General features: G+C 41.3%; 2 protein-coding genes across 2 annotated transcripts in view; both read right to left on the bottom strand.

The window, feature by feature from the left end:
• VPS26A (VPS26 retromer complex component A) overlaps nt 1-4,571 on the bottom strand; it is a 58,833-nt gene extending 54,262 nt beyond the window's left edge. The window contains exon 1 of the mRNA XM_064594734.1: nt 4,435-4,571. The gene's annotated coding sequence lies outside the window, so the exon portion shown is untranslated. The remainder of the gene's footprint in view (nt 1-4,434) is intronic.
• On the bottom strand, nt 120-11,857 carry SRGN (serglycin). The gene is made up of 3 exons (XM_045877967.3): nt 11,702-11,857; nt 4,435-4,582; nt 120-1,011 (listed from the first exon to the last, which is right to left on the bottom strand). The coding sequence occupies exons 1-3, from the start codon at nt 11,775-11,777 to the stop codon at nt 768-770; spliced, it is 468 nt and encodes a 155-aa protein (XP_045733923.1). The 5' UTR covers nt 11,778-11,857; the 3' UTR covers nt 120-767.
• Nucleotides 11,858-18,293: the final 6,436 nt, after the last annotated feature.

Below are 18,293 nucleotides of genomic sequence, written 5' to 3'. Positions count from 1 at the left end.
TACAAAATTTGCTCTGTAAAATAATCTTACAGATATTGTTGATAAGACTTCTAGAAAAATCCGAACAAAAATAATTATTTCCTGAGTTTAGAACAAGAGATCCCAGACAGCATAACACATTGATTATAGTTCTCCTTTAATAGGGTAAGACTTGAAAATACACAGATATCCAGGAAAAAAAGTAAAGCAGTAGGAAGTATTGAGAGCACAATTGGGCTTTAATTTGGGTCTTCAGTTTCTAATTGTAACAGCAATCATACTTCTCAACAAACAATGTCCACCAGCTCTGCAAACACATCCAATGGTAATATTAGAGCAATACACTTTACACCCACTCTAAATTCACCATGTGTTTCATCTGGGTTTTTCATAAGAAAAGAGGCATATCTATAATTCACAATCAGAGTCAGGTTTCTGAAGACTTAGATATGAAATATTGCCTGTCAATTTGCTTCTCAAACTGAATTTAAAAAAAAAAACAGTATAATTTATTCTTTAAAGCAATTTTATAGACATGGGTGGTCCAATTAATTTCATAGTGACGTTGGTTGAATATGATACAAAGGAAATACAGGTATCTTCCAGGACAACAGGATAAAGGAAGCTTTCAGAATTCATGAGGAAAAAAAAGGTGATAAAACCTAAACTTCTTTTTCAGATGTTTTAAAATTTCTATAAAACCTTTTGTTCCAAAATTAATCACTTAACTATGATACATAAAATATATTGAATGCGTTGCCTGACATCAAGATGGGAAACCCTCTCTTTCACATAATAAAATCCCCTTCCGGTCCATCTTGGACCAAGTCCTGGTTGTCTGATGGCAGATTTATCTTGAGAGGCCTAAATTTGTAATAAAACGCACTGCTTTCATCTACTGGTTGGTATTCCTGTTCAATTTCAGTTAAGAAGCCACTTCCAGAGCCACTTCCAGATCCTGATCCCGAGTCAGATCCAAAATAGTCCTCCGAAAGAGGGAAGACATCATTCAAGTTCTGGGATCTTGTCATTCTGAAGTAAGACAGAAAAATGAAAGGAAAAAAAAAAAAACCAGTAAAGTTTGAGACATAAGGAAAATAATCATAATAAATTTTTTAAGATAGAAAATTAATGCAGCTACCCGTTGCTCAAATTAAAAGTTAGAAGTTTCCCAGTTATTCAATGCTTTAAAACAAAAAACAAATCAGACCTTTCTACATGTTTCCCTATACTTGTTGTACTTCACTCATTGCATTTATCAGTCAACATCTATGCATTGCAGATTCACAATAAATAGTGCTACTTTTCTTATCACTAGCATAGTAATCCTATACTTGGTAAATTTACTTAAGGGGTAATTTTTTTTTTAAGATGCCTTTCCCATTTTCTTTTTTTTTTTTTTAAGATTTTATTTATTTATTTGAGACAGAGTGAATGAGAGACAGAAAGCATGAGAGGGAGGAGGGTCAGAGGGAGAAGCAGACTCCCCGCCGAGCAGGGAGCCCGATGCGGGACTCGATCCCGATCCCGGGACTCCAGGATCATGACCTGAGCCGAAGGCAGTCGCTTAACCAACTGAGCCACCCAGGCGCCCGCCTTTCCCATTTTCTTCCATTAAAGAAAGGACAAACAAGTGTAAGTTAGCCTAGATAGATGACATTTTTTTCTAATTTAAAATTTCTGCAAAACTTCTGATAATTCAGTGCTTCAACAAAACTCATTCTTAAGAAATTCTTTGTAACAAGTTAAGCATTATGTTTACCACAATTAACTAATTCAATTTCCTCTCAGAAAGTAAGTGCATTCATTCAGCTGGGTTCAGTTTGGTGGTTAGAAGTCCATTCAGCACCAAAGACCAGAGCAGTGGTGCTGAATGGACAAAAATTTAGTTTCATAGTCTATGGGTCATTTTTTTCCATGAAAATAATGAACCACAGACCATATAACAGATTAGAGCTTCATTCATGTGTGCATTCAGTAAATATTTAACATCTGATCCCTGTTCTAAGTGCGTGGGATAGAATGGGATCTGCCAGATGAGGTCCCTGCTCAAGAAATTTATAACTTGTTGGGGAAGACAGACAATGAAAAGTGAATAAATCAGAAAAACATGAGGCGGTGCTAAATGCCATGCAGAGAAGTAAAATAGACTAATGTAATAGAGGGTGACCAGGGGGTTAGTTTAGACTGTGAGGTCAGGGAAAAGGGATCAGAGCTGGAAACACAGATTGGTAGTTCCATATGCACGCACACACAATAGAAGCCATAAAAAGGATGAGGTCACCTAAAAAAAGCATGCAGATAGAGAATAGGCCCTAGACAGAACCAGGGCCTCACCAACATATTAAATATTGAACGGAGGAGAAAGAACAATCAGGGAAGTAGAAGAAAACTCAAGATAAGGTGGGACTATGGAAGACCAGAGAAGAAAGCATTTCAAAGCGGGGGGGTAGGGGGGGCAACTGTTTTTGAAGGTAATTAAGAAGTTGAGTAAGGAGAGAAGCAGAGAAGTAAACAGTGGATGTGTTAAGCAGGAGTGACTGTGACCTTAACAAGGACTCTGAGTGGAAGGTGGAAACGGAAGTTCAAACAGAAGGGATAGAGGGGTGGGGAAGACAGGAAGCATCCCTTTCAGTAAGTGTTCCTGTGAAGAGGAGCAGAGAACAGGGCAAGGGCTGGAAAGGATGCAGAGTCAAAGAAGAGATTTTACCCAACGGTACAAGATGGTAGAGAATGTCTGCACACCAATGGGAAGAAGATACTGGGCTCAGAGGAGTAATTGCAGAACTGATGTCTAGAGAATTAAAGCCAACTAGAGGAGAGCGAGGACCCCAGAGATGAGTGACAGTAAGGAAATACCTCTCTCTCTGGGCTAGAGGGGCAATGGAAGAAGGTGGTGTTACCTGAGCCCAGCATCTGGAGGGAGCTGAAGCCATGGATGAGAGACGGCCCTGCCAGAGATGCCACCCAAGGCAGGACTTGACAAGAAACATCCTGGTCTCTCCCTGCCTCCCATGCTCCCCCCCGCCTCCCTCCTGTGCCTTCCATTGGCCAAACTCAGCCACAGACCTGGGAGCCTGAGAAAGGTAGACCATGGGATGAGCCCAATACAGAGCAAGAACAGAAAAGAAAGATGGATAGGAGGGCAAATGGGTCCAGGACCGATACAAGAGCAGGGACTGTTCATTCATAAAGGACAGGAGTGTGACAGTAAGAAGAAAACTTTCCTGCCTGAGGAAAGGGGAAGATCAAAGAGATTTAAGAGAAGAAATGGTATAAAATAGTTGTTTTGGAGAACTTGGGTTATTCCTCTAACATTTTAGATTTAAATGAATTACTATGGAAACCCATGAGTTAAAATCATGGAGGATGCTATAAAATCCGTTTCAGGCTAGAAGCAGAAGACAGGAGCAGGATGGCAGAGTGGCATTTTGAAGGTGGTGATGACATCATCTCATGCAGTGAATGCCAGGGATGAAGAGAGTCGCCGGGACCCTCAGAGGGATGCTGGTCTTACCTGGTGTGGGCATGATGATTTACCCTGGCTTCGAGGAGAGTGATTTGCTAGGTTTAATCTTCTAAGTCTAAGGATTAATCCTTTGAAGATAATCCTTTACATAATACAGTTTTGCTGCATGTTATATAACTTTGATATTCATTGAAATAATTGATTCTAAGACAATTCCATTTTGGTTACTTATGAATTCCTGTTGGATCTTTTTTGCAAGGTTAAAGCAGGTTTGATTTGATCAAGAAGAGGTTTGGCTTTCTCTTTGACAAGTCATGGCCATTTATTCTTCCTTTCCCTAATTTCTTCTTTTTTAATCACTACCATCTAATCTCAGAACATTTTTATCACCCCTCAAAAATCCCATACCTGTACTCCCCACTCTATTCCTCTCTCTCCTCCATCCCCCAGTGACCACTCCTCTATTTCCCACCTCTGTGGACATTTCATATCAATACAATCTTGCAATATATGTGGCTTTTTGTGTCTGGTTTCTTTCGCTTTGCATAATGTTCTCGGGATTCATCCATGTGATAGCATGTATCAGTACTTTGTCCTTTCTTTTGGCCAAATAATAGTCCACTTTAGGGAAACACTATGTTTTGTTTATCCATTCAGTTGACAGACTCCTATTGGATTTCAATGTATAATATGCTCTACTTACATAAGTAGAATGATGTCCAATCATTTCCAATACTTGTTGGTGAAAAGTACTCAATTTTTGTCTCTGCCCCCACAAAAAGACCTTGCAAAAGTATAGATGAATCATGCATTCTTGCACACCTCCTATGCCAGTAAACACAGTACTGCTTTACCATGTCCTGTGTAGTGAAAACCAAACCATCAAAGCAAGATACTGAAGAAACACGCTCTGGACAACACTCCCATTTCCAAGCCAAGATCTCAACAGAGGTTGGTGAAAGTAAAATCAGAGAAAGTTCACTTACGAAGAAGGATCGGTCTTCGGAGGAAGGATTCTGTTGGATTCCCCTGGAAGTAGGTTGAACATCGGTCCCTTTTCATCAATGCAGTTTGCAGAATTACTATCAGGACTGCAGCGTACCCACTGGTACCTGGCTTTCCGCACAGGAAAACCTGCCCAAACAAGGAACCCACATGGTTAATACGTATCTCTTACACTGCTTCTAATCACCCTGTCCCTAAGAAATTTTTGATCCAATTGATTCTAAATTTGGCAGAAGGTAAGGTGTGGGCAGGTTTTATGACCATAAATATAACAGGAGTACCCACTGTGTGCCAGCCTTTTATATACATTGTCTTCACAATAACCCTAAAAAGTAGCCCAGAGTTGAAGGTTAGAATAGGCTTTGGCAATCAGCTGCCTGGAGTAACGTCCCAGCTCTGCCACTGGTGAGCTGTGAAACCTTCACTTCTCTAAAAAAAATAAGTAAATAAATCTAAAAAAAAAAAAAAAATGAGGCAGCTCTCTGGATACTGATATAGATTCTCCAGGGTTGATTATTAAGTTAAGAAAAGTAAGGAACAGGGGCGCCTGGGTGGCTCAGTCGTTAGGCGTCTGCCTTCAGCTCAGGTCATGATCCCCGGGCCCTGGGATCGAGCCCCGCATCGGGCTCCCTGCTCAGCGGGAAACCTGCTTCTCCCTCTCCCACTCCCTCTGCTTGGGTTCCCTCTCTCGCTGTGTCTCTCTCTGTCAAATAAATAAATAAAATCTTAAAAAAAAAAAGTAAGGAACACTGTGCATTGTGTTAACATGTGTGTTTGTGTTTTTAAGACTATATTTACATATATGTTTACATATATGTACCTTGAACCTCTGAACAGATATAAAACAAACTGCCTCTGTGAGGGAATTGGTAGGCAGAAGACACTGGAAGGAAGGACATATCCTTTGAAGCTTTATTTATTTATTTTTGCGAGAGAAAGAAAGAGAGAGGGAAAATGAGTGGGGGAGGGGCAGAGGGAGAAGCAGACTCCCCGCTGGTCTGGGACAGCCAATCGTCCAAAATGGGTTAGTTCTGTCACTGCCTGGAGACTGGAGGTAAGGTAGCAAGATAATATCCGATGTTTGCCCCTTATCAGCTGTGTGTCCTTGACCAACTTACTTAATCTCCCTGTACCTCAATTTCTTTACTCATAAAATGGTGACAGTAATAGAACTAATAATGAGATATAAATGCTAGGTTCTTAGAATAATACCTGGCACCATGGTTGGAGCTCTTTAAATGCTAGTTTCTGTGATGAGCAGGAAGACCACAATGACCAATCTCTGCTGGTGGACAGCTTATAGAGATCAGAATTTAAATACTCATTCTACCATTTAGTACCTGATTCTCAATTTCTCATCTTTCAAAGTTGAATAATAGTGTCCCAAAGAGTTCCCGTTCAAATGAGATAAAAGTATGTAAAACATCTAGCACAAATCTTTGCGCAGGGTATTTAATATGTTTTATTTTTCTTTCTCCTTCTCTGATTCTTTCCTGAAGCAGCCTAAGTTTGCCATCTGGTTGCTACTTAGAAACCCTGTATTGTAGGTGCGATAGAAATCCAGCATCTCCAGCAGAGGGCGACAGCTTCACGCTCTGTGCTGGCCAGAACAGTGCAGTCCAATAGCGTAAGACAACCACACAGGGAATTTTCAGTAAAGTAAAAAGAGACAAGTGAAATTAATGCCATCAAATTTTACTTAGCCAATGTATTCAGATATTGCCACTTAACATATAAACAATATAAAAGTTACTAATGAATATTTTACATTTTTCTTTTCATGCAAGTCTCCAAATCTGGTGTATATTTTGCACTTACAGCACATGTCAGTTTGGACTTGCCACATTTCAAGTGCTCAGTGGCTGTCGTTTTGGACAGAGGAGGTCTAAGCATTCTCCTTTACATGCAACTGATGTGCTGAATATCAAACTGAGGTAATGTTTGCAAGGATAGGAAGTTAAACAGAAAAGTAAAACTAAAACTTTATGAGGAAGCATCCAGGTGAAAGACCATATCTTTTCACCCGCGTAACAAATACAACTTTGGCAAATTAGTGAAAACAAAATACAAAATGCCCCTCTAGAATTCAGAATCTCAGCTTTTGAAATTTATTATAGAGGGACTTTTTGGGGAGCCTGGCTGGCTCAGTTGGGGCAGCATGCGACTCTTGATCTCAGGGTTGTAAGTTCAAGCTCCATGTTGGGTATAGAGATGACTTAAAAATAAAATCTTTTTTTTTTTTAAAGAGGGGCTTCTTTGGGGGGGGGATTGACTATGGTGATAGTTGCATATATCTGTGAATATACTTTAAAAAAACACTGAACTGTACACTTATTTGTTTAAAGAATTTATGTATTTATTTGAGAGGAAGAGAGAGTGAGTGAGCAAGAGAGAAAGAGAGCACAAGCCAGGGGAAGAGGCAGAGGAAGAAGCAGACTCCCACTGACCAACGAGCCTGATGCGGGGCTCGATCCCAGGACTCTGGGATCATGACCTGAGCCGAAGGCAGACGCTTAACTGACTGAGCCACCCAGGTGCCCCTGAACTGTACATTTTAAATGGATGAAATGTATGGTTTGCGAAGGCTATTTCAATAAAGCTGTTTAAAAACTTGTAGAAGTCCCCCCCCAAAAAAAAAGTTTATCTAATTTGGGTCTGATCATTTTCAGTCGGCTTTAAAATAAAGAGCATGGTTACAGACACTAAGTTCCTGACATATCTGTTGAAGGGTGTTGGCAGGATGTGAATTCAACAGTCTCACCCCTGCTGTTGTGGGACTACCTTGACTCTATCTTGCTTGAGAGAAAGGTCTTATGATTACTGTAATTGAAAAAAAAAAGAAAAGGGAGAATGCTAGTGGACACAAAGGTTATCTTCCTCAAAAGCCCCACCTGCTGGATCAGCTGGCTAACTTTGTGTTGGATTCCAGGGAAAATAATGGTTTTTATTTAGAATCCTTTTCCTCACTGTCCCCCACCACATAGAGTCGCTAGTCCTGCTTTACCAAAATGTTCTTTCTATGAATGAACATTACTCCTATCATCCGTCTGCATCTTTTTAAAAAAATATTTTCACTTTTTATTTTATTAAAGTAGGCTCCATGGCCAACACGGAGCTCGAACTCACAGCCGTGAGATCAAGAGTCACATGCTCTACCAACTGAGCCAGTCAGGTGCTCCTATCTGCATCTTTTTACATTGTAATACCAAATTTTCCCCAACAGCATCACAATTTACCAATCTGCTATTCTTTTGGAGATTTGCTACAGGTGTGTTACAGAAACTTAACCAGAAAATTCCATGAAGGGGGGGGGGAGATTAAAAAAAAGACCATTTTATTCATTGTTTTGGTAGCATTGAAACAGACATCACTAAGTTGGAGTTGCTTCCTACTGGACAATCAATTCCACAAGATAGACAACCCTTGCATGGTTTGACAAGCTATATATGTTCCAAGTTTACTTTCAATTTCTCCCTCTCTATCCCTCAATTCAGTGGTAAACTTTATAGCAAGTTTACTACAGTCAAAGCAAGGTTTTTTGTTTTAAATAAAGAAAATCTCGGGGTGCATGGCAGTCAGTAGAGCATGTGACTCTTGATATTGAGGCCATAAGTTCAAGTCCCACATTGGGTGTAGTGATTACTTAAAAATAAAATCCTTAAAGGGGCGCCTGGGTGGCTCAGTTGGTTAAGTCTCGACCCTTGTTCTCAGCTCAGGTCTTGATCTTAGTCATGAGTTCAAGCCCCTTTGGGGCTCCCAGTGGGCATGGAGCCTACTTAAGAAAAAAATATTTAAAAAGAGAGGGAGGAAGGAAGGAAGAAAGAAAAAATCTCTAATCCACTTAGAAGACAGCCGAGCTGCAACAGAAAGTTAACTCTGACCTTGAAATCAGATGACCACGTGTGGCATTAATTAGTTGTCACAGGCCTAAAGCAAGTCTCAAATATTTTTTTTTTTTAAAGATTTTATTTATTTATTTGACAGAGACACAGTGAGAGAGGGAACACAAGCAGGGGGAGTGGGAGAGGGAGAAGCAGGCTTCCCACTGAGCCGGGAGCCCGACGCGGGACTCGATCCCGGGACTCCAGGATCATGACCTGAGCTGAAGGCAGACGCTTAACGACTGAGCCACCCAGGCGCCCGCAAGTCTCAAATATTTTGCAAGAGGTTGATCTAAAGAGCAAATGAGATGGCGAATACAAGATCAGTTTTCTCCTCTTTAAATTGGTGTTAATTCCTCCTCACAGGGAATGTGATGATCATTTATGAGAGCATGGAAATGAAATCACTTTACAATCAAACAGCAGTACACATGGCTGGAATCAATATCTACCCTCATCTAGGGAGTGTGGGGTGAACACACATCTGGCCACACCTGCTCATGGATCTTCCATTTTCTCTCTTTATGGAAGTCTTTAAAAAAAGAGAGGTAATAAAAGAGTTTAGGATTCACAGACCTTATCAATAATCAATAATCCCCTGGAGGTCTACATTAAATCGAAAGCCACCTGTGCTCTCCAGGATCTCCCACGCATTGCCAAATTTCCCATCCTTTGCCCCTCATAGACATGATTTTACATCATGTTTTTCCTTGGGTTTGACTTAATGTAACTGATAAGGGCTGAATTGCGTCCCCTCAATTCATATGTTGAAGTCCTAACTCTCAATATCTCAGAATGGGATTGTATTTGGAGACAGAGCCTTCAAAGAGGTAATTAAGGTAAAATGAGTTCATATGGACGAGCCCGAATCCAATATGGCTGGTGTCCTTAGAAGAAGAAGAGATCGAGACACAGACACACACACACACAGAGGAAGGACCGTGTGAAGACAGAGGGAAGATGGGCTTCTCCAAGCCAAGGAGAGAGGCTTCGGAATGAAACCAGCCCCACTGACATCTTGATCTTGGACTTCCAGCCTCCAGAACTGTGAGAAAATATATTTCTGTTAAGCCACACCTGTCTGGGTACTGTGCAGCCTCAGTAAACTAACACAGTGACCTAAGATGTTTTGAATACGTTCAGTAAGGACAAGCCAAAAGCCTGGTTTGAACAGTTCGGTCAAACCAATGGTTTAAGTAAACGTTTTTTAAAAGACAGGGAAAGAGTGCTATCGAGTCATATTGGCATCCCATGGAGGTGTGGGAACCAGCGCCACGGCTCTGGCAGGGCTCCTGGAGAGGCTGTTACACACGCCGTGGGTGGGTATCCGTTTCCCTTCTCAGTCAGATGTGGGCGCAAACCCTTAATTCCAACACCAAGGGCACTTCTCCTTTGGAAATACCCTTGTTTTTCAGTTTGTTCATTCTATCTTTTTTGGTTCCTTTTCCAACAAAGAGCTAAACCTACCAGGTAATGATATAAATGCTAGTACTTTATGTGATTTCATAATGGTTTCTTCACTTCTTTCTGATGAATACCTACTATGTAAGGAATGTTTTTGTTTTTTTAAGGATTTATTTATTTATTTGAGAGAGAGAGAGAGCATGAGCAGGGGCAGACGGAGAGGGAGAAGCAGACTCCCCGCTGAGCAGGGAGCCCGATGTGGGGCTCGATCCCAGGTCCCTGGAGATCAAGACCTGAGCCACCCAGGCGCCCAGGAACGTTTCTGTTTCACTTCTAGTTTTACCTACTGAATCTTAGTGGGGAATGTGATATTTCGGGGAAATCCTGAATATGTAAAGACTGACTTAGCTCTGGCAGGGGTGGACCCCCCACCAACTTGTCACTCAAGTTTGTGCTACAAATATAGACCTCATTACTCTGGATCTTGTCAAAACACATTAGGGAATTATTTCATCAAGCTCAAGATTTTCCCTAAAAGATCCAGGACAGTTTCTTAAAATCAATACAGTTTTATACTTTAAAAAATACATAGGGGGCGCCTGGGTGGCTCAGACGGTTAAGCGTCTGCCTTCGGCTCAGGTCATGATCCCAGAGTCCTGGGATCGAGTCCCGCATCGGGCTCCCTGCTCGACGGGAAGCCTGCTTCTCCCTCTCCCACTCCCCTGCTTGTGTTCCCTCTCTCGCTGTGTCTCTCTCTGTCAAATAAATAAAACATTAAAAAAAAAATACACAGATTATTAAAAAATTTAAAAATACATAGATTAGTAAAAAGTTTCAGCAACATTATTTGCTGTTATTTTCTTCAATAATCGCATAACAAGAAGGAAATTATTTTATAAATTTCCAGTACATAATGAATGTATCTGAGATTATCTGTACGATTTCATTTCCACCAGAAGTAAAAACAAGGCTAGAAGTCACTTCGAAGAAACAAATCCAGGACATGTGTGTCACTGTAAGTCAATGTTTCCTGTACAAATTGGGGGAACTTAAATAATTTTCTACTATAAATTCTCCTGTCTATTTATCAGGCCATAACCTTCTGCCTTACTTAGACATGATCCCTTATTTACCAAAGGAGAAAAATTGTATTTTTCTTACAAACTGATCATTTCTGTTGTCTTAGTCATAAGGATTTTAAGTTGTTTCAGTCTGACTAACCAACCCTAAATGATAGAGAAATCTAAGAAGAAATTTCCAAATGTAATGTGACCCTGAGCAACAGCACAAATACTAAAATTCCCTGGTCTGTCTTTAAACTGAGAGGGTTTGTACTATGTCTAACCATAATTGAATTTTCACTAAGAACGAAATTTTTTTTAAAAAAGGAAAAATACACAGATTTACTCTGATTTTTAAAATATATCATTTTCCACTGTTAGAATAATTACAATACTACCATAATATATTAAAACTTGGGACTGATACAAACCCTGGGACCTCCAAAACTCAACGGTGCCATCTCCTCCAACAGACACATGGGTTATGTTCTATATTCCTTTCTGGAGTTTTTTGGGTTTTTTAAAATTTTTTTAAATTTAAAATTCAATTTAACCTACAGTGTATTATTAGTTTCAGAGGTAGAATTTAGGGACTCATCAGTTGACCTTTCTTGAGTTTTTAGAAGTTTATAAACTATACCTTTTCATCCAAAAATAAAATAGCATGTTTCAATCAGGGTGTTCATGAGGCCACACCTGCCTCAGAGTTTCATTTTTCTTGATACCAAACTTAATCAAACTCACATTAAAGAGTCCAGCACCCCCAAATCCTTTCTCTCTGCCTCCTGTCCCACAATATAATACATTCTGTACCTTAAAGTGAATATAATCATTTGTGTGGACCCCAGGGCTTGCAAAGATTATGGAGGGGTGAGGGGGGAGATGAGATTCCTGGGTCTTACCTTGAACTGAAGAATCCAAAACCAGGAGGAGGGCAAGAGCCAGGACAAGCCTACTGCCCTGTTGGAGTAGCTGCATGGTGACCAGCTCCCTTCAGTTCTGCTGCCTGTACACCGACCTCACGATTAGGAAATGTAGCAGGGTGCACTCTGTCCCTTTTAGAAAAAGTTCCAAAACCTCAAACCCTGCCCAGAACCCACGTCACAATTTCCTGAACAAATAGAAAGAGATCCACATCAAAACCCAGAAAGATAAAAAAAAAGAAGAAGAAGACAGCAAAAACACTATTCATACCCATTATGAAACTGCACTGGACTCTCCCCGGGTCTGCTTTTTCAAAAGTTTTGTTGTTTGCCACTTGCCTGTTCGTAATTTTTTCCCACTAAAACAGTAGCATCAGCATTCAGGACAGTCTGTTTTTCCTTTCTTCACTGAACAACCTAAACACAAGACGGTTAACCTAAAGCGGCCACTGCACTGGGGGTGAGTGGGCACTCTGGGGGCTGCCTTTCCATCGCTGAGGACCTTCAACCTAAAATACAAGTTTTCTCTTTCATCAGGAGTAGCATAGCTCACTGAGTCCAAGCTCCAGAAGTGAAAGTTCAAAGCGGAGTTCTCCTCTGTAAATAAGTGTTCTCCGATCCCAGATAACCCGTTTTTCTCATCGGCCTCGCTTGCTTGCCCTGGATCACGGGCTCTCCCTCTACCTCCAAAATGGATTGAGGACTTCCAGTTGCCAAGAACTGGTTAAGACAGAAAAATGATCTTGCCTTCCTCTGCTCCTTCACACCAAGTATCTCTTGTCATTTCATTCCATTTACACTTTCCATCTTTTTTCCTGGTAAAATTGTTTGACTTGATTTGGGAGGTCCCCTGGCCTTGGAGAAGCAGGGGAATCAGAAACAAGGTATGTGGTCCTCTCAGCCGTCTGCTGGAGCTCAGAAAACCCACTCGCCACAGCCCCAGTTCCCAGGTCCTGGGGATCGTGCCGAGACTTTGGGAGGACCGAGGAACACCGGGTCCAAACAGTAAACACCAGAGTTTATGGTGTGTTCTGGCCCTGGGGGCGTGCACTGTTTCCTTCTATTCAAGGCTCAGCCCCTCTCCATCTCAATGCACCTCTCCCTCCAGCCCCCCTTTCCATTTGCATCCTCACGCTCGCCAGGCCTTTGACAGGAGGGAGGAGTTTCCCTTCTCTTGTCTTCGGCTTCCTGCTGATTCCTTTACCATTTCCTGCTAAGGACAGGCCTCAGAATCTAATCGCTGGGTAGCTGTGGTGCGAGTCCACAAGGGTCATGGAGAACGCCCATCTTGACCGTCCTCAGAACCAGCTGGAAGTGCGTCCAGGGACTCCTCTCCAGCTCTAACCCAAAAAGTCAAAAACGCGGTGGGTGCCCCACTATGGAATAGTGGGTCGGCCTGACATAATGGCCCTCGTCTTCGGTCCCTTTTAACCCTACCCCCCAATTTAAAACCCTGGCACCAAAACAATAATCCCCATCGGTAGCTTCAGTAAAGCCCTGCAAAGCCCCCAAACCGCTCAGAGCTCGTGCTTTAATGGTAATTTGGGTGGCCTTTTTCATTTGGGTCCTTCATTTTTTTCTTTCTCTGGATCATGGTGATTCTTCAAAAAAAAAAAAAAAAAATTGGCACAGCACTCTCAAACATGGTCTTCTCCCACCACCCTGACCACCAGCAGTTTCTCTTCCCAAATAGCCCTCCTCCAGCTTCATGTCCCTAGTCCTCTTCAAGCTATAGCAGAGCTTGACCCATGCTTGTGGCAGCCGGAAGTCCTGGGTCCGAGCTTGTCCCCTCACTTTGCAGCCAAAAGATACTGAGGGCAGTGCAACACTGCCTGGAGGGATGGCTCCCAGACTCATTTCTTTTTGAAAGCTCCAAGTTAAAGATCCTGCCACTCAGCAGCCTCTAGGACCTCCTTGGCTCTTCAGTGAGGAGGTCTTGACTCTGAACTGGGCACTGCACCAAAAAAACCAACAGCAAATAGACCCTGTACCAAATCTATGTCTCTAGAGTCTTAAAAGTGACCCTTGAACGAATATTTGATTTCTAGCATGGGAAGAGACCTTAGAAATCACCTCCTTTGCAAAATCAGGTGGGAAAAGTGCAAGTTCAGAAGGGTACATGACTTGTTGCTGGTGATTGACAAAAGCAGGTCTAGGACTTAGGGCTCCTAATTCAAAGTAAGTGACAGGTGAAGATTAAGATTTGTAAATCATCAGACGTCTTCCTTTTAGTCTTTTTCTTTTTTCTTTTTTTTTAGAGGTACATACGGAAGTACTTCTATTTGGAATGAGAAAATGCTTGTGGTTTGCTTCCAAAAAATCCAGTTTCAGGAGAGGGATGAGAGAGGGATAGCAGTGGATGGCTGAAGCTGAGCAATGAGAAAATCAAGGTTCATTACACTAGTCTCCCCATTTTATTTTTTAGAATTTTCATAACAAAATGCTTTTTTTTAAAAAAATCAACCTTTTAAAAAAGTATCTCTATTGGGTGCCTGGGTGGCTCGGTGAGTGAAGAATCTGCCTTCGCCTCCGGTCATGATCCTGGGGTCCTGGGATCCAGTCCCACATCGGGCTCCTTGTGCAGCAGGAAGTCTGCTTCTCCCTCTGCCTGCCGCTCCCCCTGCTTCTTCTTCTTCTCTCTCTCTCTCTGACAAATAAATAAAATCTTTTTTAAAATAAAAAGCAGCTTCTTTATTCATGGATACCAGGCACCTTGGAGTTTCCCATTCTTTCAGTTCTGTTCTCATTCCATCTCAACCCCTTTCATGGATGGGAGTCTGTAGCCAGAACAGTCTTGGTCCCAAGGGAGCAGCGACTGTTGTGTTCTTAATCCCCTTATAGAGCATCAGTGGAGGGGTGGCTGCAGGCTGGTGCTCTGAGAGAGGGCACAGGCTCCCTGCATCCCCAGCTGGGCTCCTTTGCAAGCTCTTCTTCCCTTCTTATCACTAAAGCCACACACCCAGTTTACTAGAGCCGAGTCCCTCCTTGTTGAAGAGCTCCATGGTCCTAATCCAGAAGCCTCCCTAGGTGTTGCTAAGTATCTAAAAATTTGGTAACTTCACGGTTTTCATCTTGGACTGGAAAAGGGGGAGGGGCAGAGCTCCCCCATCACAGTTCGGGTCTATAATTTGACAAGAAAAACAAGGGGCAGTGGGTATATAGGAAATCCCTGTACCTTCTGCTCAATTTTGCTGGGAATCTAAAACTGCTCTAAAAAATAAATTAGATTTCTATTTTAAAAAGGCATAAAAGAACTTCTCAGATGCCACCTGAGTCTAGTAGAATGACATTCCAATTCTAAAAATTAGAGGGCTTGAAAGAACCAAAAGTTGCAATAAAAGAGCCATGTGTAGACTACTATTAATAATAACTGGAAATAGTGGGATGTGTTACTTCTCTTGGAAATGTTTTCACAGGGTTCAAAAATATTGGAAACACATCTTTCAGGGAAAATTTCAAACATAAGGGAACAGGAGTATACATGTGGGTTAGGGGGAACTGGGCCCTTTGAAAATGATCAAGAAAGGAGGTCCTTATTTGACTTATCTTTTTCCCAAGACATCCTATCTATCAATACTATGCTAAGTTATTTTTGTATATCTTTAGTAAATTATATTTTCTAATTAAAAATTCATACATGCTTACTATGGAAAAGCAGGCAGTTGGGGAGTAGCAATGGGGGGACTCAAAAGAAAGGACAAATCCCTTGTCACCTTCCATCCAGAGATTACCACTGTCACGTCCTGCCTTTGGTAATTCAAAGTGGCACACACCTGTCACTAGAATGCTGGGGTCCCGCTCATCTCCCCTTATTTTGCCATTATTTTATACCCTTCTCTATGGCACTACCTAGCCCTATAGGTGTCCCCAAAATTAACTTAACCGTCAATTCTCTCCAGTCCCATAACCCACCCATCAATTTACCACCTCAGGGCTCTGAGCTTCCTCTGCACAGAAGCAAACTATCCAAGTTCCCAAACCCAGTGACAATATTTCCTAAGCTTCACAGCCCAACCTCACTCCTACTTCCCCAAACACACACACTGAAATTCCAGCCACATACCTGTAATTATATTTAACGTTATTGGTCACTAAGGAAGAGGGAAGTCTTTGTCCCTTAATTTGTAACCGCAGAATATTAACCAGATCTTCAACGGCTTCTTGGTATCAATCCTGAGGCTGACCACATTTACCAATTAAATTACAACATTTGAGTTCATTCTTATTTTTTGCCAGACTCCATTAAATTTTTTTTTTTTTTGGTCTTGGTCACAAACATGAAAAATGAATAGAATCACTTAGTGAAGTGCTGTTTCATGGCTTAGTCATGGTTATTACACTGAGACAGTAAAAATTTTTCTTATGGCCAATCTTAATGTTTAACCCCTCCTAAAGAATGAAGGGATACTGCTCACCCTCCAAAAAGACAGTATCTACTGCTGGAATAAGTTGTTCTTCCGGCATCAGTGATATGCTCTACATTTGATGACCTTTATTTGATGATACCCCCAAATGGACTAAACTTCTAGATTAGTTCCACATGTTCCTGTACATCACCCCAAGGCACTGAATGAATGAGTAAATGAATTAATTCTGTATCAAATAATTCTTCCTTTTTTGCATGTGCTAGTCTTGTCTTCTCATCTAGATTATCCCAGGGATATAGTTTTGACTGGAATAGAATATAGGGGGGCTCAAAAAACTGTCGATTAACAAAAAGCTAATAGTGGTGTTTTCTAGACAGCAGGATAATGTTTCTTCTTCATCTTTTCCAGAGTATGCCAAATTTTGTATTCTAAAATTGTGTATCATGTTAGTAATCAAGGAAAAAAACACTCAAAAATATTTTGATTGTTGACATAAATTGAATTAAAAAAATTATTAATGGAGAACATTCTTTGGATAACCTCTCTTGGGGCACAATGAGACTAAAGAAGTTGAGTCAGAGATCAGCATTCAGGAACTGCCTGATAAAAGTAATTTGCCTTGAGGCAATGTGGCTGGGAATACTAAAGACTGGTAAGAAGTAGTAGTCAGGAAGGCTGAAGGAAAAGAACATCTGTGGATTAAGTAGACAGTGCAATCTCATCACAAATGAAACAAGAACAGAGTTTCTTTCTTTTTTTTTTTTTTAAGATTTTATTTATTTATTTGAGAGAGAGAATGAGAGACAGAGAGCACAAGAGGGGATAGGGTCAGAGGACGAAGCAGACTCCCTGCCGAGCAGGGAGCCCGATGCGGGACTCGATCCTGGGACTCGATCCTGGGACTCCAGGATCATGACCTGAACCGAAGGCAGTCGCTTAACCAACTGAGCCACCCAGGCGCCCCAAGAACAGAGTTTCTTTTCAGATTTTAAGGGCATTCATGGAGGTAATAATACTCCTGGCTCATGGAGGTGAGAGTGAGGTCCCTTCCACTCTTCCCAAAAACTTGGAAAATAAGGACTTGAGACCCCCCCCCCCCAAACAACCTTGTAATAACAAACTGGAGGAAAGACATGCAAATTCATGTCTGAAGAGGTGACAAGGTCTTGTCCTCAAAATCAAGTCAGCCTTCCCCAAGGCACATCCTATTTTAAAGACCAAACTGAAATCTCCTTGAATCGGACCAAAGGGCACTTTCCCAAGGGGAGATGGGGTGGTCTCTCCTTCCTGGCTGGTGGGAATGTAAGCAGAACAATTCAGCAAAATTCCTACCTCCAGGGACTCCTGATGTAGTTTTCAGACAGGATGGGGCTGGTGGGGAGAAAGGAAAAGACCGTTATGGGCAAGCAAGAGTTTGCTCAATAGATCACAATCTAAAACCACACTCTTGAACTTGCAGGGCTTGCATCAAGATCCTCCTCATTCCATATGACCAGAAGACCCCCAACCCAGAGGCCTTTCTGGATTTCATGGTGGTGATTGGGAGGGACTCAGGGCCCAGCCTGAGTAACCCACCCCAGCTCACTGCCAAGAACCATCCTCCCATCACTTAGAATTGCACTGTTCAACATGGTAACCACATTTGTCTAGTAAGCACTTGGCTAATCTGAATTGAGATATGCTATATTTGTAAAATATACATTGGATTTCAAAGATACAATAAGGGAAAATGTAAAATCTTATTAATTTTTATATTGACTATATGTTGAAATATTTTGGATATATTGGGTTAAAAATATATTATTAAAATGAATGTCACCTGTCTTGTTTTACTTTTTAAAATGTGGCTACTAGAAAATTTGAAATCACATATAGTGATGTACATTTTGTGGCTGTGTAGGGGAGAAAAAATGTCCCAATACCCTTCAAGATTCTTCTACCTGGTCTAAGAATTAAATTGACATGAGAGATTAATGGGAGGAAAAAATCCCAAAGTTTAATTATGTGCACATGGAGGTCCAATAATGAAATTGAGACCCAAAGAAATGACCAAGGCAGGCAGTTTTTATACTTTTTAGACAGAGAGACAATAAATCTGTGAGGAATTGACAATACAAAGAAAACTTAACTTTGGGAGCTTCAATTAGTAAGGAATACTAATTGGAATTTGGGCTGGGATAGCAAATTAGCAGAAAGTAATTAGA

This window comes from Mirounga angustirostris, unplaced genomic scaffold (assembly GCF_029215605.1).
Source record: "Mirounga angustirostris isolate CCGP_5_RB_7025 unplaced genomic scaffold, mMirAng1.0.hap1 SCAF_6, whole genome shotgun sequence".
Classification (NCBI taxonomy): Eukaryota; Metazoa; Chordata; class Mammalia; order Carnivora; family Phocidae; genus Mirounga; species Mirounga angustirostris.
This window is presented reverse-complemented; position numbering and strand designations above follow the sequence as displayed.

What these genes read in the sequence shown, in the direction of transcription:
- SRGN (XM_045877967.3), bottom strand. Translation starts at nt 11,777, where the DNA reads ATGCAGCTACTCCAACAGGGCAGTAGGCTTGTCCTGGCTCTTGCCCTC. An exon ending in TTTGGATTCTTCAGTTCAAG is followed by an intron (nt 4,583 to 11,701) that starts GTAAGACCCAGG and finishes TTGTTTGGGCAG; the next exon opens with GTTTTCCTGTGCGGAAAGCC. An exon ending in CCGAAGACCGATCCTTCTTC is followed by an intron (nt 1,012 to 4,434) that starts GTAAGTGAACTT and finishes GTCTTACTTCAG; the next exon opens with AATGACAAGATCCCAGAACT.